General features: G+C 35.6%; 1 protein-coding gene and 1 pseudogene across 6 annotated transcripts in view; both read right to left on the reverse strand.

The window, feature by feature from the left end:
• The window catches only part of EYA1 (EYA transcriptional coactivator and phosphatase 1), a 159,649-nt gene that overhangs the window by 105,087 nt on the left and 29,318 nt on the right, over nucleotides 1-25,244 (reverse strand). For 2 of the 6 annotated variants that reach the window (XM_036765874.1, XM_036765866.1), the window contains exons 1-2: nucleotides 13,796-13,898; nucleotides 10,804-10,930 (exon numbers count right to left, since the gene is read on the reverse strand). In XM_036765874.1, coding sequence (XP_036621769.1) covers nucleotides 10,804-10,930; nucleotides 13,796-13,898 — 230 coding nt within the window. Of the gene's footprint in view, nucleotides 1-10,803; nucleotides 10,946-11,947; nucleotides 11,954-13,795; nucleotides 13,942-14,249; nucleotides 14,320-15,376; nucleotides 15,455-21,625; nucleotides 21,638-25,244 lie in introns of those variants that run through there. The other 4 variants (XM_036765859.1, XM_036765897.1, XM_036765889.1 and 1 more) reach the window with 4 other exon arrangements.
• LOC118835127 lies at nucleotides 5,293-5,441 on the reverse strand (annotated as a pseudogene).

Raw genomic sequence — 25,244 nt, forward strand, 5'->3', positions numbered from 1 at the left:
ATTATTTATAAACCAATTTTTAGCACCTCAAATTTTCAAACAGAAATGCAAAGTGATTGCCTTTCCTTTTCATCCCTTTAAGGGTTTAAGTTGGGGAAGACAAAACTATGATAAATCCATGAACTCATTTCCTATCTGTAGCAGAGATAGGAGAATATATATATGAATGAATAAATGAATGAATGAAAAAAATTGTTATTAAGTGCTTTACTATGTGCCAGGCACTATGTTTCCTGCTGGAGATACAAATACCAAAACCTAGGGAGTCCTTTCCCTCAAAGATATTATATTCTAAGGGAAAAGGACACATACACACAGATACAAACACAAACACACAGATACATACATACATATAATATACACACATGAAGACATATAAACATATGTAGATATGTATATGTATATACACATATATACATGCACACATGCATACATGCATACACATATCTATATATCAGTATCAGGAAAGGGAATTTCCATCCAGTGAGTTACTTATAGGGGATAGTGAGATAGGACTACCAACTGACATGCCATTTTCCAAAGGAGAGGTTCTGTTTATTTCATTACTATGTTTAAGGAGTAGAAAGCTTGGAAAAGGGGTGGGTGGTGTGGAGAGAAGGAAATCCAACAGAGAGCTATGCTTTGGGAAAATTACCTTGGTACCTGTGTGTAGAATGAATTGGTATGAGAGAGACCTGAGAGAGTGAGAATAAATATACTGCAAACCATCCATGCCTGTCCATCCTATAAGACTACCATTTATTGAACATAAGAGTTCCACTTGACATATTAGTAACTTCCTTCAATTTGTGACATCACAAGTATAACAATAGAGTATGTGGGCTATCCATCATCTGTCTCTTCTAGTCATATACTTCTAAGATTACATTCTTTATATCACTTCTCTTTTATAATTCCTCATTTATAATGTGTCTCAAGTTATTCACACTCATCATGAATCTACTCACGGACCTTTGGGTGGTCCTCAATTTCAATTCTTTGGGAACGTTACTATTCCATAGCTTACAACCATATACCATCATCAGAAAAAAATGTTGGTATTAGAAAGGTAGACTTCTGTTTCAGGTAGAAACTTACTCAACAAAAGAAACATGCAGTCTCTAAATGGCAATCCAGGTTACTTTCTTCTGGATCAAACTCAGTTTTTCTATCTAATGTAATGAGTTATCTAACTGCATATCATTGTCTGAACAATAACTATTCTTCATCCATATGTTGTTTTGTTTTCTTCCTCAGAAGGGTATTAGAAAAGAGCAGGCAGGCTTTTCTAGGAGAAATTCCAGAGCGTACCACATTTATGTTCATATTTTGGACAGAAAGGTGTAGAGAATACAAGTTCCACCATATTCAGTGTTTATTAACAATAAAAATGTATTTGACTCAGTAGCCCAAGATGGATTGTCTTAAAGAATAGGTGTCAAACATGCCTCACATGGCCCACAACACTCTCCAGTGCAGCCAGGACCAAATTAAAATGTAACTAGGAAATATTTAACAATAAAATAAAATAAAACATAGATAATATTACGTTTTAAAACTACACCAATATGTGGCCCACAGGGAATCTTATGTATAAGTTAGTGGCCTCCATTTATATTTGAGTTTGACACTACTTCCTTAAAGGATCTCCTTCAACCAAATAAACCTGCTGCATACACCAAAATCATATAAAATACCTTGGAAGATATAACAACAGAGACATTTTATCCAATGATTCTCTGATTATTAATATCAATCAAGGCATAAAACATGGAGGTATATGCTTGACAAAGGTGTCTGAAGTTGTCACAAATAAGGTTGAGCACAGAGTCCAAGTCAAACAGAGATTTCCTAAAGATGATTATTTTGCAGACAACATTATTCTGAGAATATCAAGCCCTGTAACACTTCAGAGACTCTTAAATGAGGCATTCTTTACATTGATCCATATTCTAACACTTTTTTTTTACCTTAGCAGAGGGTCTTTATGGGGTTTTTTGGCCAGAGTAATTCAATATCAGGTGATAAGACTCTTCTAATATGGCTTGGATGACAGTCTGTCATTAGATAATGCTTGAAGCTTCTTTTTTGGACAAGGTGTGGAGGACTTTCCACACCTTCTACTTTGCTGACATAGCCCTTGAAAATTCAGTCACTACCATATCATGATTAAAACACAAGGATACATATTACATTATTATTAAAACTTTTCCATCAAGGGTACAACAATAACATATTTGTGCCTTTATATTTTTCTCAGGAGGTCTGGTTGGGCAAGTATTTTAATGTTCAATTTACAGCTGAGGAAATAGCCACGGAGGCATTAAGTAGGGTTCCAGTAGAATCTAGATTTCTTGAATTTAGGACAATATTCACTGTTGAATTCATGATTCTAATGATTATCATTGTACCTGGCACTTAGAAGGCACTTAATAAATGTCTTTCACCTGATTAAAGTAACAGCCATGATCACAAAGAAAAGTAATGACAAAATTGGGACAGGAAACAGTATTTAGAGCTCTTTTCCTTAAATTACATTGAATAAAACTTTGAGAACCTATATTCCATCTTCATTGACAATGCATCAGTGAGGACTAATAAGAAGCTAATAATAAAAAGTACAAAGAAGCTTACAGGGTAGAAATCAGGATATTTACAAGATAATAATGACAAGGATAGCAACTTATATTTACATAGCACTTCAAGATGTATTATTAAGCAAAGATATGAAAGAAAAAGTGTCTCATCCAAAAGTTGAGTATTTAAAATGTTTTCATCTTTTCAAGTTGAGGAATTAGTTAGGTAAATGGTTAAAATGGTAAATAAATAGACTCCCTATTTAGCATATCACAAAAAATTCTCTTTCATCTTCTCAACATCACTGATTCCTACAGAGAAAGGGTAGTAGTCTCACCAAGCGTAACAAACAAGGAACAGCCTTCTTGGAAGATGCTGTCTGGGCCACCCAGGATTATGATTGCCAAATAACAGTAGAAGCAAAAAAAGACTTGTTTTCACATTCAAAATGAATTGTGTCAACACATAGGATATACTGCTATCTATGAAGAAAAAAATCTGAAACTTTATGAATAAAACATAACAGGGAGTTCAGTGATTTAACCTAAAGTAAACTGTCCAGCTATAACTTCAAACATGATAAAAGCAGTAACTTCTAGGTCAAAGGTCTATTTAGCAAAGAACAAGGACCCACATTAAAGCTAGGAATCCCAGCCAGGGTAGGAAGAATGCTGGAACCTGCTGGGGCTTGTCTGTAGTTCCCATGTGGAGGACCTTTCTCTAGTACTTAATCAGCAAGTAGGAGGCTGTTGTCTCCTGTGTATTTTCTACAGAAGTCCATTTGCTTTCCTTCACTGGCCTCTTTGCCATGGGCTATGTCTATCATCAGGGCACAATATATGCAGCAGACGTTAGTGAAGCTCTCTGGGGAAAAGCCTATGAAGGCCAGATGGGCTATTTAAAAATCGAGGTTTTCCTGCTTGCTTATGTCACTTAAAAATCCCTGTTAAAGTCTTTTCACTTGTCCTATTGCTTATCTATCTACCTCTACAATTTTACATAGGTGATAAACATTATAAAGCCTTTACATGCATTTTTATGGGTAAATTTCCAATCTTAATTGGCTTTAGCATTTTGACAAAAACTATTCAAATACAGTTACCTTAGCAGGCTTCACTGGTTAAATATCTCAGTGGCTAAGAGCAGGAGCGGCTCAATCAACATATAAAATTTGGTGATGTTAAGAATAAGAGAAGGTACTTCAATAATTAGATATGTTATTAACTTAAGGTAAAAAAATACATATAAATCCTAGTAAGCTGCAGAATAATCACATAGTTCAAGGTGCTGAAGGGAAAATCAGGTGACTATACATTTTAAACATTAGTGAAAGCTGCAATAAATTACCTCAAACTGAAGTTTTGTTCATCTAAGTGTTATGTTATTTCATTTTATGGTGGCCAAAATGTACTTTCTACTAGTAGATCCCAGATACTCCATTATAACCCAATAGTACCAAAAATTACAAAAAGAAAATTTCTTTCTGGGATCATAAGTTTGCTGTTCATTTTTATTTTTAAGAAGTATATATTTTATCATTCTGGAGAGCTATTTGGGGTTACCCAAAGAAACGGAATAAAATGTCCAACTCCTTTAATTCAAAGACTCCACTATCAGTAATATGTTTCAAGAAAGCCAAAGATGGAAAGAAATATCCCATACATATCAAAATATTAATAACAGCATTTTTATGCTAGCAAAGAACTATAAGTCAAGTTCATCATCATTTAGGGAATGGCTAAAGAAACTGTGTTAAATGAGTATAATAGAATATTACTGATCTGAAAGAAATTATGAATATGAAGAATAAGAGAAGTAATCAGAAAACATATGAATCCATACAAAATGAAGTAGGACCAGGGAAACAATATATACAATGACCATAACAATGTAAATGGTAGGGAAAAAGCAGCAAAGCTGAGCACTCAATCGTGAGCAAGTTTGGTCCCAAAGAAGACGAGAAAATTGCCCTCCTTCTCTTGTTTGTAGAGATGAGGGACTATGGGCACAGGACACCGCATATACTATTACATTAAATGATTTGCCTGTTAATTTTGCTTGGGGCTGGATACCAAGGGAGGGGGAGGAAAAGGAAAGATAAATATGCACATGCATATACAAACACACACATACATACAAGAACAAATATATAAAGATGTATAAATGAAGGTGATTTTTAAAAGAAAACCTCTCCTTCCCACCCCACAGCCCATATTAAATAAACTCTATCCCAGTGCATTTAGCTGCCAGAGAGGTGTCCCACTGCATCCTGGGCCATCACCAGTCATCTCTGACTTTTTTCTTGTCACTGGACTTCAATGACTCTGGAGAATGAGACTGATAACTTTGTGCAGTTCTGACTTAAATCCAAATCACGCACAACATCACCCTTGTGATGTCATTGTTCCTCTTTGAGAATGAAGGAGGAACAACAGCAACTGACATCCCATATAACAAAGACTTTTTCAAAATCACTGCAACTAAATACATGGGGGAAATGGCTATCTATGCAATGTTCTAGACCTATGAACACCTCCCCACCCCCTACTTCTGCTAAGGAAAGACGAGTCCTACATATTTTACAACATTTCCTTTTGAAATGTTAAGAAAATAGTTAAGTTTTTGGTGCTTTACTAAGCCATTCTGCTGATTTTATAGCTATGAAAAAGTGAATGTAATAATGGCAAGTGCCTTCATATAGTCTCTATCTCTCCTCAGAGAAGAGCATTAATCTAGTCCCCCACTACCACAAATTGTACAGCCAGTACCTTTGGGGAAATCACAGGGGTCAGCCCATCCCGAGTGCAATGGATAAGTTATACTGGGGAAAGCACTTTCCTGATTCACCTCTGCCAGTTAAGTATTCCATATAACTTTAAAAAAACACACACTTGTTCATTTACTTTGTTACAAGTGTGAATGGCAAAGCACTGTTCGATGATGTTAGATGATTCAGAGTTACATGACATTTGAATAGCCAAACCCATATTAGTCTGGCCTTTAAAGCCCTTTACAATATGACTCAAGTCTTCTATTCCAAGGTTATTCCATGTTATTCTCTTTCTTTCACTCAGTCCATGTTTCATCCAAGCTGTCTTACTTGCTGTTCTCCATATACAATCCATCGCCTGTCTCCATGCCCATACTCAGACTGTCCCCAATGCCTGGAATCAATTCCTTTCTGGCTCCTGCCTCTCCCAATCCCTCACTTCCTTCAAAGCTCAGCTGATGTACCACCTCCTCCATTAGACTTTTCCTGATTCTCCCTGGCTGCTGGTGCTCCTCTTCTAAGTTACTTAAAATCCACTATTATTTAGGTATTTTTTTACAAGTTGGTTTTCATGATACCAGGAAACTTACTTGAAGGTAAACACTGCTTTGTTTTATATGTTTGCCATATACCACAATGCCTAGTACATAGTTGGTGCTTATTATCCATCTGTTGATTTTGCTTTTCCTGGGATTGCCCTGTTTCAGGTCTATTTTTTAATGTTGGATTAATGCAGAAAAACTCTCTGAAATATAAATCATAGAGTCTAAGTTATAGTTGCTGATCTGCATCAGCAGATGCAGGAGGTATCTACACCATAAGTTCTTACCACACATGAAATTATTGGCCCAGTTCCCTCTATCCAAAATATGTCCCTTCCCTCGCCCCACTTAACAGAGTTAGCACAAGTCTCTGATGTTTCTTCCCTTTGTCATTTACTACAGGAAGTCTGGAATTCATATCATAGAAAAGCTTTGGACATACTATTGTATAGGCTATAAGCGCAGAATAACAGAATTCCCAAGAATTGCCTAGTTCAGAATTTATAATGACTTCCTCATTGCCCTACTGCATCCAGTAAATGCCTGAGTGCTGAGCTGCGTTGATTGGCCTTCAACTAGGAAATCTATCTCTTAAGTGTAAGGTGCAGTTGGCTGTTTGGAATACACATCAAATGCTGATTGATACCCTACCCTCAATGAAGATGTTCTGGGCCTTCAAGGATCTTCACTAAGTACTAAAGGCAAGCATTTTTAGGTTACTCTGGAGAACTGTAGCCATTAAGCCTTTAACCTGGCACATTAGTAAAATAATAGAAGATAAATAATGTCAGATCCTATTTTTAGAATATATTAAGATTGTAAGAATCATTTTTTCATACAAATCCCTCTGGGGGAGGGAGGGATGTAGGAACTGTAAGTATTATTTTCCCTATTTCTTAGATGAGGAAACAGGCTGAGAGAGATTAAGTGATTATGCAGAGGCAAGACTTGAACTCATGTGCAAAGCTCTTACTACTTATTCTACACATGACTAAAATCTCTGTATTTTCATGTAGCTCATGTAATAACTCCTAGGAGATGTTAAATGTTGCTGAGATGTTTACTGTTAAAATTACTGTTATTGAGTACATGGTGAGTATTATTGGCATTCTTTAAAATAAAAGAAACAGACATCGCTACAAAAATTCCTTTAAATAAGAATTACCTAGAGTCACCAAAAAATTGATTGTCTCAAATGACAATTCCTAAATATAGTCAAACAAAATTATTTAACAATAGAGACAGGCATTTTTGTTACCAGAAGGGAATATAATGAAAGTTAAATAAAGCCAAGTGGTCACTGGAGTCTCAATAGAAATATTCTACAGCGCATCATGCTAACCTCTTTCTCTCCCAATATGATAATCAATGAGCTTTCTTGTTTAGCATGTTTACTAATCTAGATTTTTGGAAGTACTTTTAAATAATCTAAAACATACAAGTATCTCTACCTTATAGAAACTTCTACATGTAAGGGAATCTCACACACAGAATTACAGTGTCAGAATTGGAGAATAAATTCCAAATCCCAACTGGCAATGACACTAAAACTAAGACAACAAACATTAGAGACCTGGGACAAAACTTTAGCTTAAAAAGGCCAAGGTCTCCCACTGCACGCAGAGCTATCACCAGTCATCCTTTCCTGTGTCTTGCCACTGGACTCAGATGACTCTAGAGGAGATAGTGAGGCTGATGACTTCACACAACTCTGCCTCACTTAAATCCAATTAACCTGCAAGTCAAGACATCACCCTCTTGATGTCATTGGTTCTCTTCAAGAATGAAGGATGAACAACAATAACAACGACAACGTGCTAGGTGCTATGTTAAGCACTAGGGATACAAAATACAAAAACAGTCCCTATTCTCAGGGAACTAACAGTATAATGGATGCATTTTATCAAAACAATATTTTATTGGCCCAAGGATGTTCCTGAACAAGAAAAAAGGATGAAAGTCACTAAGAAGTATGCTAGTAAGAAAGGTAGAAGATTCTCCATGTATTAAAATAGTTGGCACTATCTACATTCTCCTTGGTCTACACCTTTATTAAGTCTAGAAATAAATCAATCGGCAAGACTCATTAAGCATTTGATATGCCAGATACTGGCCATCCACTAAAAGAATTAGTTTGAAAGAAGAGGAAAGAAAGAATTGAGCTGGTTTCCCTCTTTAGCTTATTGTTTCTTACTTTATCCTTTCTTCATTTGGTGTTTTCTGTGAGTGGAAACAACATGAACCATTTCCAAAAGAAGCTCAACATAGACTAGAAGGGTTTCAGAACATGTTAAGTGTGCCTAGGATGGGGAAGGTGAATGGTTTTAGAGATCCTTTAAATAAGGAATACTATGCATAACGTCAATCCTTCACGACATCTTTATGAGACAGTTTTTAATGTTGAAAAATTCGCGTCCAGCAAAATTTCATAGTCAAGATTCTACTCCTCCATAGGGGCTGAGATAAAGGTCAGGTATGCAGCATTTATAGGAAAAAACTAAATGATTTTTGAACATATTATAACAAAGACAGGCAACAAAGAAGAAACATTCATTCTCAAGCACTTTAGAAGTGATTATATGCAAATAACCTATTCAAATCAATTCGACAAACATTTACACAAACCAAAATTCAGTTTATTATCTATATAGTAACTCAGTTACATGTCATTCTGTTGGAGACTAATGAACCATGACTGCTATTAAACCCATTTGTGACTACAGCTGTTAAATGGCAACATAGAACAAATGGCTTCTGCTAGCAAGACCTTAAACGTTCATCAAATGGCAATGAACTTCTAAATAAGCAGCCCACGCCCTTTCAAGACTACCTAAGATTCACTGGTTTCATCACTGTGGTTATTCCCTCTACCTAATCAAATTACAACTCCTCCATGCCTTAGTGGACCATCATCATGAGTCATTGTAGCAAAAACAAAACAACAGTAAAAACTATCGAAGGATAATAGATACAGAGCTGGAAGGGACCTTAGTGGTCATCTAGCCCAACCCCCTTACAGATGAGAAAACTGAGGTACAGAGAGGTTAAGCAATTTGCCCAAGGTCACCTATCTAGCAAGTGATTGAAATGGGAAAATCATTGTCATAATCAAACATTGTCCTTTGAAGGCTCATCTTCTGGTGATGAGAAACTAGGAACTTAGGTAGGCTGGTTCTACTTGGATAACCAGGTACCTGGTGGCACAATGGATAGAGGGCTGGGCCTGGAGTTAGGAAGACTCATCTTCCTGAGTTCAAATCTAGCCTTAGACAATTACTAGTTTTGTGACCCTGGGCAAGTCATTTAACTGTTTGCCTCAGTTTCCACATCTGTAAAATAAGCCGGAGAAGGAAATGGCAAACGATGCCGGTATCTTCTTCACTAAGAAATGCCAAATGAGGTCATGAAGTGTTGGACGCTATTGAACAACAACAACAACAACAACAACCACCACAACAACAACATTTGGATAAGAGAGAGAGTCCATCACCAGGCTTATACCTCAGCCTTTCCAGATTGGTAGGAACTTCCAGAGCTTATATTTTACGGAGATAGATTTTGAAATTTCCACACCATTGTGGGCCAACAGAATAGGGCTTAAATGGTGGGACTCTTTTTTAGAACAATAGATTCCTTTGTTTTTTTCCCTCCTAAGATGGTTTTATTTCAATACTTCAAAGATCTGCAATGCCATATGTACATGGCAGTATTTCCCAACATTTTTGTTCTGCAAACCCCTTTCAACAATAATAACAACAAAATGCCTCATGAAGCCCTAGAATAATTTAATATACCACCCTTAATACTCTTTTAATTTTAAGTGCATACGATGACCAAATTAATAATTTTTGCCCCCCAAAATTCTAAATTGCTACAGAAACAAATGTAAACATGTACAGGCTTGTTATCACAGAGGAAAAATATATTTATAACATTATTGGGCAATTATTTACTGGTTAAGGTGCTATTAAAGAAAGAATTTCTAGCATGAACCCCCTTTGACCAACCCAAAGGGGTTCATGAACCACTTAATAAATGGGAACCAATGGTGTAGCATACTCTCTCCACTATAATTTAATAGATGACCTCTGAGGGTTGTCATGGCTAATAAAAATCAATCACCTGCAGCCAATCTGGTGATGAGCTTCTCCAAAAACAGCAAAGTTGATACTTGAACAAAATATTAAACCCATGACTGAGCCCACATGAAGCATTTTCACCTTGGTGTGTGGAAAAGAGAAAAGTATGAATTTTTGAAAGGCTGCATTTATTTTCAGCATTGTGTTTAATAAATTTTGTTAATATTTACTAGTCCTATCAAGAAAGGTTGTATATCCTCCACCCTTCCCCACAACAAATGAACAACTCTTCAGTATTTATAAATTATTCAAGCCATTATATTTCATTGATGAAATTCTTAGGATCACAGATTTAGAAATGAAAGGGAACTTAGAAACCATCTAGTCTTGATCAAATGCTTAATTTTACAGATGAAGAAACTGAGGCCCAGGGAGGTGAAATGATTTTTTGTAAGGTCACACATGGAAAAAAGAGCAGAGGTGGGATTCAAACTCAGGTCCTCTGGATCCAACTCCAAAGCTTACACAGTATGGATTCTTTGTTGTTATTGTAGCTGCTGCTCTTAACATATGACATGGCCATGTTGCAGAACACTGCATTTTCTTTACTTGAAAATTATACTTCGTTGCAAACATTCTAAAACATTCTTTTCACTTAGTCTACTCTCTTTGAATTTAGTCATATTATATTATATGGGCACATGATTACTATTACAGAATTAGCTTAGTGTTCTAAATGAGATGATGGCAAAGTGCTCACATAGTGCCTGGTACATTGTCTCTCCACTCCCCACAATAAAGGAAATCAGAGAAAATACAATGCCAAAATGAATACAGACCTTGCATTTGGTAGCTGTATGGTGCCTGTCCAGGTTGAGGAGTACTAAAGCTTGTGCCATAGCTTAGAAATCCTGTCTGTCCAGGTGTCTGTGATTGGGACAATCCGCCTTCTGTCTTGATGCCTGCCCACAATGCACCTAAATCAGTTAGTAATAGCTTATCTATTTGTTCAGATTCAAAAATTGGTAAAAACACAATAGCATACAAATAGCAATGGTTTAGTCACAAAGCAACTAATAGTATTTATACTGTTTTATTAATAACAATATAAAGCGAATGTAAGTTTATGAGGATATACTATCATTACACCTTCGAGTCTAAATAAAGATTACTCTTCAATGGAAGAGATAAAATATTCAAGTTCTTTTCCCCAAAATCTGTCCTCTAGAAAAACAAATCTACCTTAATTACACACATTTGTGTTCTTTTGTAAAGCAAGTAATGATATTAATAGATGACCTTTGATTTATATGGACTGTGTTTATTTTTTGAAGAGTTGGAAAAATATATTTCTATTATCCTATTTTGTCTGTGTTATTCAATAAGAGATTTTGGATGAGGCCAAAAATGAAAACCCAACTGTTACCACAGGTTAAACAGGGCATGCACAAAAATGTCATTCCTGCTTCTTGCCAGCTGTCTACTAGCTTAGCACTTGGGAATTTTGGAGGTGACAAAACCCGTGGCTGCTTTGTCTCAGCAACCAACTTTAAAAATGACTAATAATAACTAATGGGTACACAAGATTGCCCTATTTTTCTCTGCCCGCAACAAATGTGATTCTACTAGAAAATTTCTTTTTGAAGTCAATGGGAGCTTTGTCAGGCCTAGAATTAAGAGGGAAACCAAATTTCATGTTAACATTTTCCTGGAACACATTTGCTATATTCAAATCATGGTAAATGATGGTTTAGAGAAACATGTTTACCTATTTTTTTTTGGGCGGGGGTAGGTAGGAGGGAGAAGACAGAGAATCTGGACCTATTATTTCAATAACATGAGGAATAATTGTGGAAACTCCTCTTGATGTATATCAGTAACTAATCTGTGAATTATTTCCTTAGAAAGTAGCTTGGGGAGCTATGATGTCTGTGGTCTATGGTCACAAAACTAGTATGTTTCAGAGGAAGAACTTGAACCCAGATCTGCCTGATTGAAGACTACTCCTCTACCATATTACTGAGCCTCTCCAAAGCATACGATTTTTAAAATTGCATACAAAATACATAAAGTTTGTCAATAGTTCCCTTTCCCATTCTTTATACTGGTTTCATGTATTTTTGAATATTGAATCCCCCCTTTTGCCTAAATCAGAGTTCATAGTACAAAATGAAAAATTTGAATCCTTTGCCTTTTTTGTTGTTGTTACAGACCAGATTTCATTAGGGTTGGGAATTTCCCTTATTGTTATAAAGAAATCTCACTGACAAAATTCTATCAAGGGAGATCAACACTGTTCGGTAATTTAAAGTCTTAGAGGGTTGCCTAGGGCCCTGAAAAGTTAAATGACTTGCCCAGAGTTACCCAGCTGGTAAATGTTAGAAGTAGAGCTCAAACTCAAGCCTTTAGGCATCTAAGACTGACTCTATCCACACCATGCTGACACTACGCATTTATTATAACACCATAAAATGGTTCCCAATGCTAAAGTCTAACATCACAAGGTCAAGCCTAGAACTTGGTAACAATGAGGCCCCGTCATTACATTTGGACCATGATTAAGGATAACTGTAAACCTACAGTTGTTTTTAGTCACAGCCTAAGAAAGAGAGGAAAATAATTCTCTGAAGAACTACTTGGGGGAGGGGGATAAAGAGGAAGGACATGAGGGAAATTAGAAAGAAAAATTTTACATTTAAAAAAATTACCCTTAAGATCTAAAACTCATGGAAACCTTGTTATTCTTATTTCATTTTAGGGGAACTTCATCATTATACTGAAATCAAGGAATTTTCCTAAGGGTTTGAAAGAACTAGACTCAGATCAGAGCTTCCTAGTCTAATTCCTATTGTATTTCTAAATGACATTCTTACAGTTTTAACATTAAAAATACTTAAAAGTAAAACAGTTGTCCCTGAAATCAGGACAAATGGAGAATAAAACACATGAAGTGGGTAGTAACTAAGATATTTGCTTTACTAATGCTTATGCTTGATGCTACGACATTGAATTACAGTCAGGTTCCCTTCTCTCCTCCCCTTCATCTCACTTGTATAATAAATGTAACACATAGATAAATTAAAATGATCAACATTAAAATCATGATATGATGAAAAATGGCCAAAAACCCACTCCTAAAATAACTAAAACTTTATATTGAATGCTTGTTCTAAATTAATGTAGGACCTTAAAAGACAGTTTTCACTCCATACAGGCTAGAATGAATCCCAAGGTCCGTATTTTCCCACAGACCAAAGTTACCCATAAATCTCAAAATATGATCATTTTTCATGCATACAAGATCTTCAAACACTTCCTCATTTACTTTCTCCCAAAAATACATCGTAGAAGGTAGTGTCTATGTCATTTTCCTGACTGTTGATTGCTCTGACCTTTGATAATACTGCCATAGAAAAGGATAGGGAGAACTTGTTAATTCTCTCTTCTACTTCCCCCAATAAAAGGTGGATATCTGAGAAATAAAAAAGTGGCTAATTACCAAAGACTTCACCCATTTTTTAGAAAAAATGCACAAAATGATATTTTATGAGTGCAAAAATAAAACACAAAAATATAATTAAGGAAAATGACAATTTAAAGAGTTCACGTAGACTATGCAGGCTGTCACCTGTACTACCCAAATAATCAATGTGTAGTATGATCAATACATAATCAGATTAATCTTGTGGGGAATTTGGAAGCCAAAGGGGAAGAAAATACTTTCTGAAAATTTGGCTCCAAGCTAAGACTTCCTAAGGCTCCCTCAAGTGAATCTTTTAAATACACAAGCATGAAATACTACATAATGCTGCTAATAATGTACTCACCATACGAAGGGATTCCATATGGCTGTCCTGGCTGTGGGTATGTGGCATATGCTGTAGCCTGTTGCATTCCTGTGGTAAACTGTGTTTGCCCATATGCAGCCATAGTTTGTGAGGAAGGGGTAGGGAGAATATGTGGGTATGGTCTGCTATTTGTCAGAAATGACAGAAAATAGAAAGCCCATGCATTAGATGGAAACATGCAAGGTTTCTGAGTAAAAACTATATCATAACTCTGCTATTTGACATTGTAATAGACTCTACTATAGAAAAGAAAAATTCTTCCAAACAACAGTTAAAGCAAATTCTTACTTTTAGTAAGAAGTAAGTACATTCAACTCCCTGAAGCACAAGTTTTGATTTTAAATTATGATTTCACACATGGACCCAATTAAGATTTGAATTTAGGTAAAAACTTTCTTATTAAAAATATTTATTAAGAGAAAATACATCTTACTTGGAAGGATATATCTGTGGTGGGGAAAACTGATGTGTTTGTCTTGGGCTGAAGCCACTACTTCCAATTGCTAGAAAGAAGGGAAAAAATATGGATAGCAATATGGATATATACATACCTAAAGTAATCCAACTAAAATGCTAACTAAGCATTCCCAAGTCTCCACAAGTACAGAACCATATTGTTATACTTTCTAAGTGACTGTTAGCAGAACAGAGTGTTATGTTTTATGCACATCCCAAATGTACACAAAACTAACTGCTGCTGGAAATGTAATAAAACCTGAGGAAACAAATTGTTTTGAAAAGAACATAGCAGGCTATCCAAATTATCATCCAGACCTAGGTAAGAATACATTGATATTGAAATGGATTACCATTGGAACATTTTCTAATTTCTGTCTCTAAAACACCATCAGATATATACTATAGATTCTCATTTGTATACAATGACTCAGAAACCATGATAGCTAGGATTCCTTTACATGTGTAACTTACATTTCTCATTTCCTGTGACATTGTGTTCTTTAACATTTCAGAGAAACACAAATTCTGTGTTTGAATATATTTCAGATTGTGACAATCAGAAACATTCAAACATGATCCAGTATTATTTTAATTTACACAGAACTGATTCTATACATTTTTGGAAATGTATACTTGTAACCAAACATAGTTTTTTCCCCTAGGTGAACATCCTAAGGCAGCTGAAACACAAATTCACATTTAACCTAGGACCCTTCCTCCAGAAAAAGTTCTAAAATACTTCTTAATCAAACATCAATTATGTCTCATCTCTGATTATGCTGTTTATATTGTGTGAAGAAGCAAATGCTTTCTTTGTGTTATAAATGTTACCACATACACTTTGTGTTCCCTTTCACATTTTAATCTTTTATGAAGCCAGCAGTAAAGTTAAACCTCTTCAACTTAATTTTGGGTGAATCGCCAATAGATAGATTTTAGGCAGGATACTAAAATAGCTATTAAATTATCAATAGATTGTGTCACTTAGATGAGCTGCACAAAATTTTCAAGAGAAGCGGTATATCCCTTAGTAGAATACAAAGGAAGAGGAAAGAGTGCTTAGCACAAGGATTAATCAGAATATTAAGTTTTGCTTCATACCTGATCCTGAGAAGTTGTCTAAAGAAGCGTCTGCTGCTGTTGTAGCAATCTCACTGCTGCTCATTGGCTCTGTTTTAACTAGAAAAAGAAATCGTTTATAGAATGTGTGTATATCCATGAATATCCAGAGAACCGTAGTGTGCATGTGCTCAAGCACGCGCATGCACACACACATACACCCTAAACCAGAATCAATTAAACTAAAAATTATAGAAAACAAACAAAAAGAGAAAGCTAGCCCTCTCTTGTGCAGCTATTTGGGGAAATTAGATACAGTTTTGAGAGAATCAATAATAATGTTAATGTTATTCACAAGTAAAAATAAAGTTTTACAAATGTAAAAAAAATGACCCTTAGGAAAAGAATAACTGCAAGCAACAATTCTTTTAAAAATACTGATCAGCCACACAAGTCCAATAGAATAGCTTCTCTTATTTAAACAAAAAATTAAGGGCATCTTAATCTTAATGCTGTAGATATAATAAATTATTTGGAAGATAAATGCTTCCTTTTTAGGGAGACAAATGATATGGAAGCAAAACTATTCTCTATCATTTACATGATTAGGAATAGGAACTCCTGGTAAGAAGATACTGATTGACTGCAGATTTTTGATCAATTATCTGAGGAGCTATATTCCTACACAGATTTGTGATCTCTCTGATGTGAATATTCCCTCCAATGATATAACTCATAATCTATCCATGCCTGCCCATCCTGTGTGACTTTACTACATGTCCTTCCATAAGTTCACCACAAAGGATAGACCCACACTGTGCTAAGTTTTGGTTTCTCTTGATCAATCAATCCATCAATCAGTAAGCGTTTGTTTGGTACTATGTGCTAGGCAATGTGCTACGTGTTATCAAGGATTGGGGGGGGGACGCTAGCAATTGGCTGAAGTGGGATCAAGAAATATCTTATGTAGTAGGAGGCACTTTAGCTCTGAAGAGGCTTAAGATTCTAAGAGGTAGGAGTGAGGAAGGACAACATTTTTAGGCATGAGGAACAACCTCTTCAATAGGAAGGAGCTAGGAGATGGATAAAGTCATGATCTACTGCAGGTTATCACTTCCAAAGTCTTCCTATTATCTTCTAATATTCTTATCAAGGGTAGCCTTGATATACATATGGATTATTTTCAAAACAATTTTATATAGATGGAAAAAGACATGGGTCTTCAGTTATCAATATTTTTCTCTCATTTTGAGAGGGGACCATAATAAGGTCAGATATATTTCTATGCAACTGGTATCTGTGTCTCCTTCGGGTATCTTGATAATTGATCTTTCAATACCCTCAAATCTGTTGCATTTAACTCAGACCATTTATACTTGATGTATTTCATATGCCATTCTCATTTTTAAAGCAATATTTTCATTTTCCTTATAAGTCCATCTGAAACTTTGATGTTAGAGGTCAAATATGTAGGATCCACTCTTCTTGTTGGTAAAAGATTTGTTATGAAAAGAATTGATTATGCAAATTCTTCCTCCCTCCAGCCCTACTCTTCTTCCTGTCTCTCTTTCCTCTCTCCTTTCCTTCCAAATGACCCTTCTTCCTGCCAAGGTCAACTCTTCAAGATTCCCCCCTGAAAACTCTCTAGAAAACTCCCCTGTTATCATTATCTCTCTAATCTTTAATCTCTCCTTATCTATTAGCCCATTTCCTATTACCTACAAATATACCTATATCTCCCATTCTTTTTTTTAAGCTATCATAGCTCCCAAATCTCTGCCCTGTGCCATTTTCTCTTTTCATTATTTCCAATCCACTTGATTTCATCAGTTCCCAGGGATTCAGTTATTCTCTCTAGTCATATGATTCTAAGATCTATATATCCAACCATAATTTCTTTCCTGAGTTCCATGCCCATATTACCAACTACCTAATGAACATCTTGAACTGGATACCCCATAGGTACCTTAAACTTAATAGGTCCAAAATGGAATTGTTTCTCTCCTCCCCTACTCCATACCCACTCTTTTTCCAAATTTTATTACTACTCATAAGATATCTTATTAGTCACCAAGGATCAGAGCATGCAGGTGACATCCCTGATTTCCGAGTCTCACTCATTCTATATGTTCAATCAGTCATCAATCTTGTTGTTTTTATCTTTTCAGCATCTCTTTTATATATGTTCCTTTCTCTACATTAACACATCCACCACTCTAGTCAAGGCACTCTACCTGCATCCTGAACTAGTGAAACAGCCTTCTACCTGGTCTCCTTCCCTCAAGTCTCTCCCCACTGCAATGCATCCTCCATACAGTCATCAAAATGGTTTTCCTATAGAGTGCAGTTCTGGCCATTCCCTCCCCCTTTCAATAAACTCCAGTGGCTCTTTGTTATATTCAAGATCAAATATAAAGTCCTTTGTTTGGCATGTGAAGTTCATCACAACTTGGCTTTTCCTACCTTTCTTATCCCTTTACACTTCACCCCTCGCTATACGCTCTATACTCTAGTCATACTGGCCTATTTGGTGTTCCTCACACTCCAATTCTATGACTTTGTATTTGCTGCCCCTAGATCTGGATGTTCTTCCTCCTCTGTCTTTTAGAAACCCTTTTTTTTCAATACTCAGCTCAAATCTTACTTCAGAAAGCATTTTCCAGGCCCCTCTTTTGCTATTGCTTCCCCTTTAAGGTGACCTTCAATATACTCTGAATATAGCTCGTATACACCTATTTATGTGTGAGCTGAATCATTCATTAAATGTAGTCTTCTTGAAGTTAGCGACTATTTCTGCCTCTCTCTTTATCAATGCTTAGCACAGTGACTGGCACATAGTAAGTACTTAATAAATGTTTGTTGATTTATCTTTTACTTGTTTGTTGTCCTTCTAGTATAATTCTACAAATGTGTTCAGAATGAATTTTCTTAGTTAACTGAGAAAATTAAAGTTATCTTAGGCAATTAGAGTAAAAAAGCTAGAACAAAAAATACTTAAAGGCATGAAAACCTTTGGCTATGCTTAACCCTAGAAGGCTTAGAATATTATGGGTATTTTTATATTCTGAGGGAATTTATCATTTCATCCTTACACTTTGCCTCATATGCAAATTCTAATCCCTTAAAGCCTTTTTACTCTTGGCAATTTTAACCATATTTCTCCAAAACTATTCAATGTAGGGGGTTCCTCAAAATGTTAGAATCCTTCACTTATTCTTTTAATATTTTTGAGAACCCAAGAGGTACAATAGCACTCCCTATCTATTTTCTATCATTCTAACTAGCTGACCAAATAAAATTATTTTTAATCATATGTATCTTCATTAATGTCCTTTATATCACTGCTTGAATGAAAATCTTTCCAGAAAACATGTATATGCATGTTTCAGCTGTGCCCTCTTTTCTTTTTCCAAACCATAGCATTTAATTATTGACACATAGAAGATAATTGTGTTAAAGAGAAGGATTGTTCTATAAGAAATGGGGAAGATACGGACTTCATAATAACCTGGAAAGACCTACATGACCAGGAGAACATTGTATACAACCACAGTCATATTGCTTCTGTGATGACTAACTTTGATAGACTTGGCTCTTAGCAATACAAGCTTCAAAGACACTCCAAAGGACTCCTGATGGAAAGAGCTATCTACATCCAGAGAACGAACTACAGAGTCTGCATGCATATTGAGACAAACTATTTGCTCTCTTTTTTTCTCGTTTTTTAAAAAATTTTGTTTCTTCTTTTTCATGATTCATTCCATTGGTCATAATTCTTCTTTACAATCTGACTATTGTGTAAAATAAGTTCAAAGCAAAGGTATATGTAGAACATATATCACATTCCATACCGTCTTGGGAGGAGAGGGGGGAGGGGAGGGAAGGGAAGAAAATTTGGAACTCAAAAACATGTGGAACTGAGTGTTGTAAACTAAAAATAAAAAATCTAATTCAAAAAAGAATAAAAAAGAGAAGGGTTTCTGTAATAGTAAGGAGCTTGAAAGTACTGAAAACAATGCATGATTTCTCAAATACAATCAAGGAAATTTCTCTTATTCAGTTTTGGAAATTTTGTTCAAGGGCCTGTCTAAGATATTCATGTGGATAAATTAATTTAATGGACTGAAAATCCACTTACACATCATAATCTCTGCAATGTGTTTTTCATCCACTTAGTTTTTCTAATGTAAATGGTCAGGTGGATCTCTTTCTCAATACTGTGGATTTCATACTTGCTCAATTCAGTTAGTATAATAAAATTTGTAAATAGTGACATTTTGGAAAAATTTGCCAAAAATAATATGCCATTATTTTAATTGGATCCTGTGCAGGACTGCTTCCATGACACTGGAAATGTCCTAAAACCTCACTTGACATCAACATTTATCAAAATATTGAAATGCAATTTTATCTATAGTTGTGTCTGACATGAAGTTATTTTTATAATTTTAATATACATGTGAGAAATATTGTGACTGAGGAGAGTCTTCACGAGTTAATTTTACTTAACAAGTTGCATACCTCATTACAAATTGTTTACAATAAACACACCAGGATTTTACATTTTCCAAATGCTTTAGTCTATGTAGCCTATTATAGAAACTTTCTTGGGAAAATATGCCTGTTCTCCTTCTCAAATTTGAAATTGAAAATATGTTAAATTAAATGCCACTTGGAACATTTTCAAAGATATTATAGAAAGCATAATCAATAACAGAATTATTTGTGATCTTTTGCATTCCTTTGGCTATTTTTGAGATATTAGGAGATTCAATCCTTGAAAATTTTAAAATGAATGCTTCACTTGCTTATGTGCACTTGCCACTTCTCAACATAGTACATACTTTGGGTAGAGTCCAAATGTGGTGGTTCCACTATTGTTGCCAATGAAAATAAATCACATAAAATGCTGGCAGACATATTTTATCAGACGCCAGTTTGCTGCCTTCTTCTATTTGCATCTATGAGCATTTGGGGAATAATTTTATTTAGCTGGATCTTAAACTAATCTCTCCTTAGGCTTCTCTCATCTATTTTTGAGGAAATTTTGTTTTTATTACAAGAAGAATAGGTGTATATATGTATATCATAGAATTTGAGAATTGGAAGGGATCACAGAAGCCATGTTTTCCAAAACATACACAAAAGGAAACCCCACTATAAAATCAGAAATATGGTCATCTAGCCTTTGCTTGAAGACTTCCAAGAAAGAAGGAATGCAACCACTTAAAATAGCGTATTACATTTTAAGTCCATTCTAATTATTAGGAAATTTTTCCTGGCATCAAGTTTAGGTTTGCTTCTTTGTAACTCTCACTCATTTTTACTGATTGTGCCCTCTGGTGTCAAATAGAACATGCCTGATCCCTCTTCCACATAACAGATCTTCAAATACTTCAGGAAAGCTGCCCTGTCCCTCTAGAGTCTTCTTTTCTCCAGGTTAAACATCTCCACGTCTACTACTCCTCTCAACCTATTTTCAAAGGATATAGACTCAAGTCCCTTTATGTTGGCTTCTCTCCACTGGAACGCTCTGTATCTAATCAATTTCCTTCTTAAATTGTGGCCACCAGATCCAAACAAAATACTCCAGATGATGCCTGAAAGTGGTACTATCATCCCCTATTTCTGGAAACTATACTTTATACAGCTCAATCGATACCACGTTCACTTTTCTGGCTGTCATATCCCACTGGTAGCCCATATTGAGTTTGCAGTCCACTCTAACTCCCCAAACTTTTTCAGACAAAATGCATCCCCATCTTATAATTGTGAAGTTTATTTTTTTGTATCCAAATGTAAGCTTTTAAATGAAGTCTTACTGAATGTTAGCTTATTAGTTCCAATCCACTGCTCCTGTCTGTCATAATGAATGAAATTAAACTAAGTGAATGAACAAAAAGGCAATCATGAAGTCCTTACAATGTGCCAAGCATTGTGCTAACAACTGGGACTACAAATACAAAAGCAAAACGAGTCCCTGTCCCCAAGGAATTATATAGGGGGAGACAACACACATAAGGGAGTGGCGTGAAGGAAAAGGCACTTTGATCAGGAATTTTACAGGGATTGTGAGTTGACCCATATTGGAATACACTGACATACTGCTTCCACAAATGGCAGTTGATTTAATCACGATCCCAGAACTGGTGGGGTGGGGAGATAAGGATACATACACAGGCTGTAAGGATGCTCTTAAGGTTGTGGATAATATTGGCTGGTCAACAACTCCTCGTTAGCCATTTTTGTTCTATTGTCAGTACAAAGACCATTCTCCTACAGCCTTTGAACCCAGAAGCAATGCTATAGAATTGTATATATGACATGTATATGTGCATATGTCATATAATCATAGACTTGTGTTTTAATATGCATATATACACATATACACAAAGGGCCATATATTTAGAGTTGGAAGGAATGGTAAAAGTCATCTTGTTTAACAGTTTCACTTTTCCACATGAGGAAAACAGGCCCAGAGAAGTTAAGGGACATTTCCAAGGTCGCACATGTGAGAAGAGATGGGATGCAAATTCATTTCTCTTTCCATTACACCATGCTATTTCTCCTCCATCTCTTGTTCTCAAAGAAATAGTTGTAGCTATTCCTCCTTCCTCCACAGTCTAATCTTGAGACTTGGTTTAGTTAAGAGAGGAGAAAATCTCTGAATCCTCTTTGACATCCTCTAGTGCCCTACTTCCATTGAGTGGCTTTATAGAACTTTGCTGAAATCCTCATCTAAAAATCATTAGAGTTACTACTGTACATGTATTTAAATGTGTGTATGTGTACTCATATAGAAGGAGAGGGGAGAAGAGTATGAGAAGAGACATGGAGAGGGAGAGGAAGAGGGAGAGAGGGAGGGAGGGAAGGAGGGAAGGGGAGAGAGATAGAGAAAGACAGAGACAGAGAGAAATTAAAAGAACATTGACATGCTTTCTGAAATTTGACAAGTCTGAAAAATAGGGTACTCTCATTAATCAAATAATGAAGAGTTTACAAAATTATGTAGGAACAGGAAATTTTTAAAGGCAAAAACACAACTTATGCTTCACACAAAAACCATACTGAATATAATCTCTCATGGTTTTCCAGTACTAGTTGTCTCTGTACTTATCATGTGGCATGTGATTGCTAATGAAATTTCTAATAGTGAAGTATTGGATACTGAGAGATGTATTAAAAAAGGATCTATCTGGATTTCATCTTTGGAAAACAGAATAAATATTAACATAGATTAACATACTTTCTTTCCAAAATCTATGAACTTCCTAAAAATAGAGAAGTATTCCTTGCTTCATTCCTAGCTTATATCTAGACAACTCTCACGTAGAATTTGTTCTTTTTTTAAACATAAAACTACTGCATTTTTTTTAGATAGAGGAGGAAATAAGTAATAATTGGAACCTTTGGAAGTGAGTAGGCATAACTTATCAATTTATATGTGCACCTCATCGAGTCCTAATGATGTGTTTTAAGATTATAATAAAGTTTTAAATTGTTACCTAATTTTCAATGCAATGTCTTTCCACAGAAGGGCCCTTGTGAAGACAATCAATGACAACATTTCTTTCATAAAACAATCATAAAGTTTGAAATGGAAGCATTATGGAGCCAGTGAGGTCTCTTTCCCCAGCATCCCATCTGATACAGATATTAAGAAGAAATCAGAATGAAGCTATATATTCCCATTTAACTTCTCTCAGCTCTCAATTTCCTTATCTACAAAAGGAAGAGGTTGCATACAACCTAATGTTCCTTTCTTACTTTAAAATTATATTATGATATGAAATCAGAGGTGGAGAGCACCTTAGAGGTCATACCTCAGTTTCCTCATCCATCAAAGAGAAAAAAAAAACATCTGCCACATGGTGTTGTTGTGAAGATAAAATGAGACCATATATATAAAGAGGTTAGTAAACCTTAAAGCAGTACATCTTTACTACTATCATTAATTATTAAAACATTCCATATGACATCCCTGAGAAGTGATCATCTAGCCTTCCATGAATATACCCAGTAATGGTAAGCTAATTAACACCTAAAAAACCCCACTTCCTAGATTTGTTAGAATCTTGTACTTTTTATACTGTGCTGAAATCTGTCTCTCTAATTTTTCTCCCATAATTCCTTGTTCTAAACTCTGGAATCACAAGGATAAACCTTATCCCTTTTTCAGCCCTTGAAGTTCTGTCAATCCCTTTAAATATTTGAAGATAGCTATCAAGTCTCTCATTGGACACATTCCAGCTCATCAGTGTCCCATTTAAAATTTGGTTCTAAGAACTGAACATAATCATCAAAGATGGTGTGTGTAGCACAGAGGATAATCAGACTTATAAAGATAACAATAGCAAGCATTTATATAGTACTTTAAGAATGGCAGCATCTTCTACGTTCATTATTTCGTTTGGTCATCATATTTCCTCTCTGAGATTGCTGGGTATACAGTAGATAGAGTTCTGGACCTGACTTAGTCAGTAGATACTAGAGTCAGGAGGACCTGAATTCAAATTTAGTCTCAGATGCTTATTAACTATTAATTCACTTAACTTCTATCTGCCTCAGTTTCAGGGTTGTTGGGGGATAAAATAAGATATCTGTAAAGCGTTTTGCAAACCTTAAAGTACTCTATAAATGCCTAGATATTATTATCACCACCCTTTAGGTAAGGAAACTGAGATTCAGATAGATGTATCATTGTTTACATAATGGTGACTCCTTATCATCCCATTCTCTGAGTCATGCCTGTGGCTATCTACTTGGTAAGATTTAGAGGTGAATTTTGAGGCCAGCTCTCTCCTGATTCCAAGTATAAGGGCTCTTACAACATTATGTCACTCAGGCATCTAGGTAACAGAGTGCTGCTTGGAGACTAGACTTGGAGTCAGGCAGACCTGAGGCCAATTTCAGCCTCAGATACTTACTAGCTATGCGACCCTGGACGAGTCACTTAATCTTTTTGTTGTTGTTCAGTTGAATCCTACTCTTAGTGACCCCATTTGGAGTTTTCTTGGAAGAGATACTGGAGAAGTTTTTAATTTCCTTCTCCAGATCATTTTACAGTTGAGGAAGCTGAGTCAAACAGGGTTAAGTGACTTGCCCATGATAAAACAGCTAGTGAGCGTCTGAGGCCAGATCTGAACTAAGAGTCTTCCTGATTCTAGTCCTTGTGCTCCATCTACTGTGCCACCTAGATATCTTATCTTTCTGTGCCTCAGTTCTTACTCTATAAAATGGGGATGATAATAGCCCCTACCTCCCATGGTTGTTATGAGGATCAAATAAAGTAACACATGTAAGGTGATCTATAAATGATAGCTACCATTATTATTAATCTCCTTGTCTTTGGACAGTGAGCATGTCTTAATGCAGCATAAGGGAAGAGAAAGGGAATGAATTTATAAAGTACCTACTATTTGCCAGATACTATACTAAGTGCTTTATAAATATTAATTATCTCATTTGATCCTCACAGCAACCCCAAGAGATAGGAATAATATCATTGCCATCTTACAATTAGGAAACTGAGGCAGACAGAAGTTAAATGGTTTGGCCAGGGTCACATAGGTAGTGTCTGAAACCAGACTCAGATTTTCCTGACTCCAGGTCTAGCATCCTATCCATTATTCTACCAGCTACTCCATAAAATCAAATATGTTCTTTTTAGCAACTGCATAGCACTTAAGATTCATACTGAGCATATAGTCAACTAAAGCCAGGATGCTTTTTTCATTTAAGTTGCTATTTAGCCATATCATCCCAGACTGTATTTGTGCAGTTGATTCTTAGAACCCAACTACAGAATTTTCCATTTGTCAAATTTCATTTTATTAGGTTTCACTGATTATTCTAACCAGTCAAAATCTTCCTAGGTGCTCATTATTGAGTCTTCAAGCATCTAATCACC

The sequence above is a fragment of the Trichosurus vulpecula genome, chromosome 1 (assembly GCF_011100635.1).
Source record: "Trichosurus vulpecula isolate mTriVul1 chromosome 1, mTriVul1.pri, whole genome shotgun sequence".
Taxonomy (NCBI): Eukaryota; Metazoa; Chordata; class Mammalia; order Diprotodontia; family Phalangeridae; genus Trichosurus; species Trichosurus vulpecula.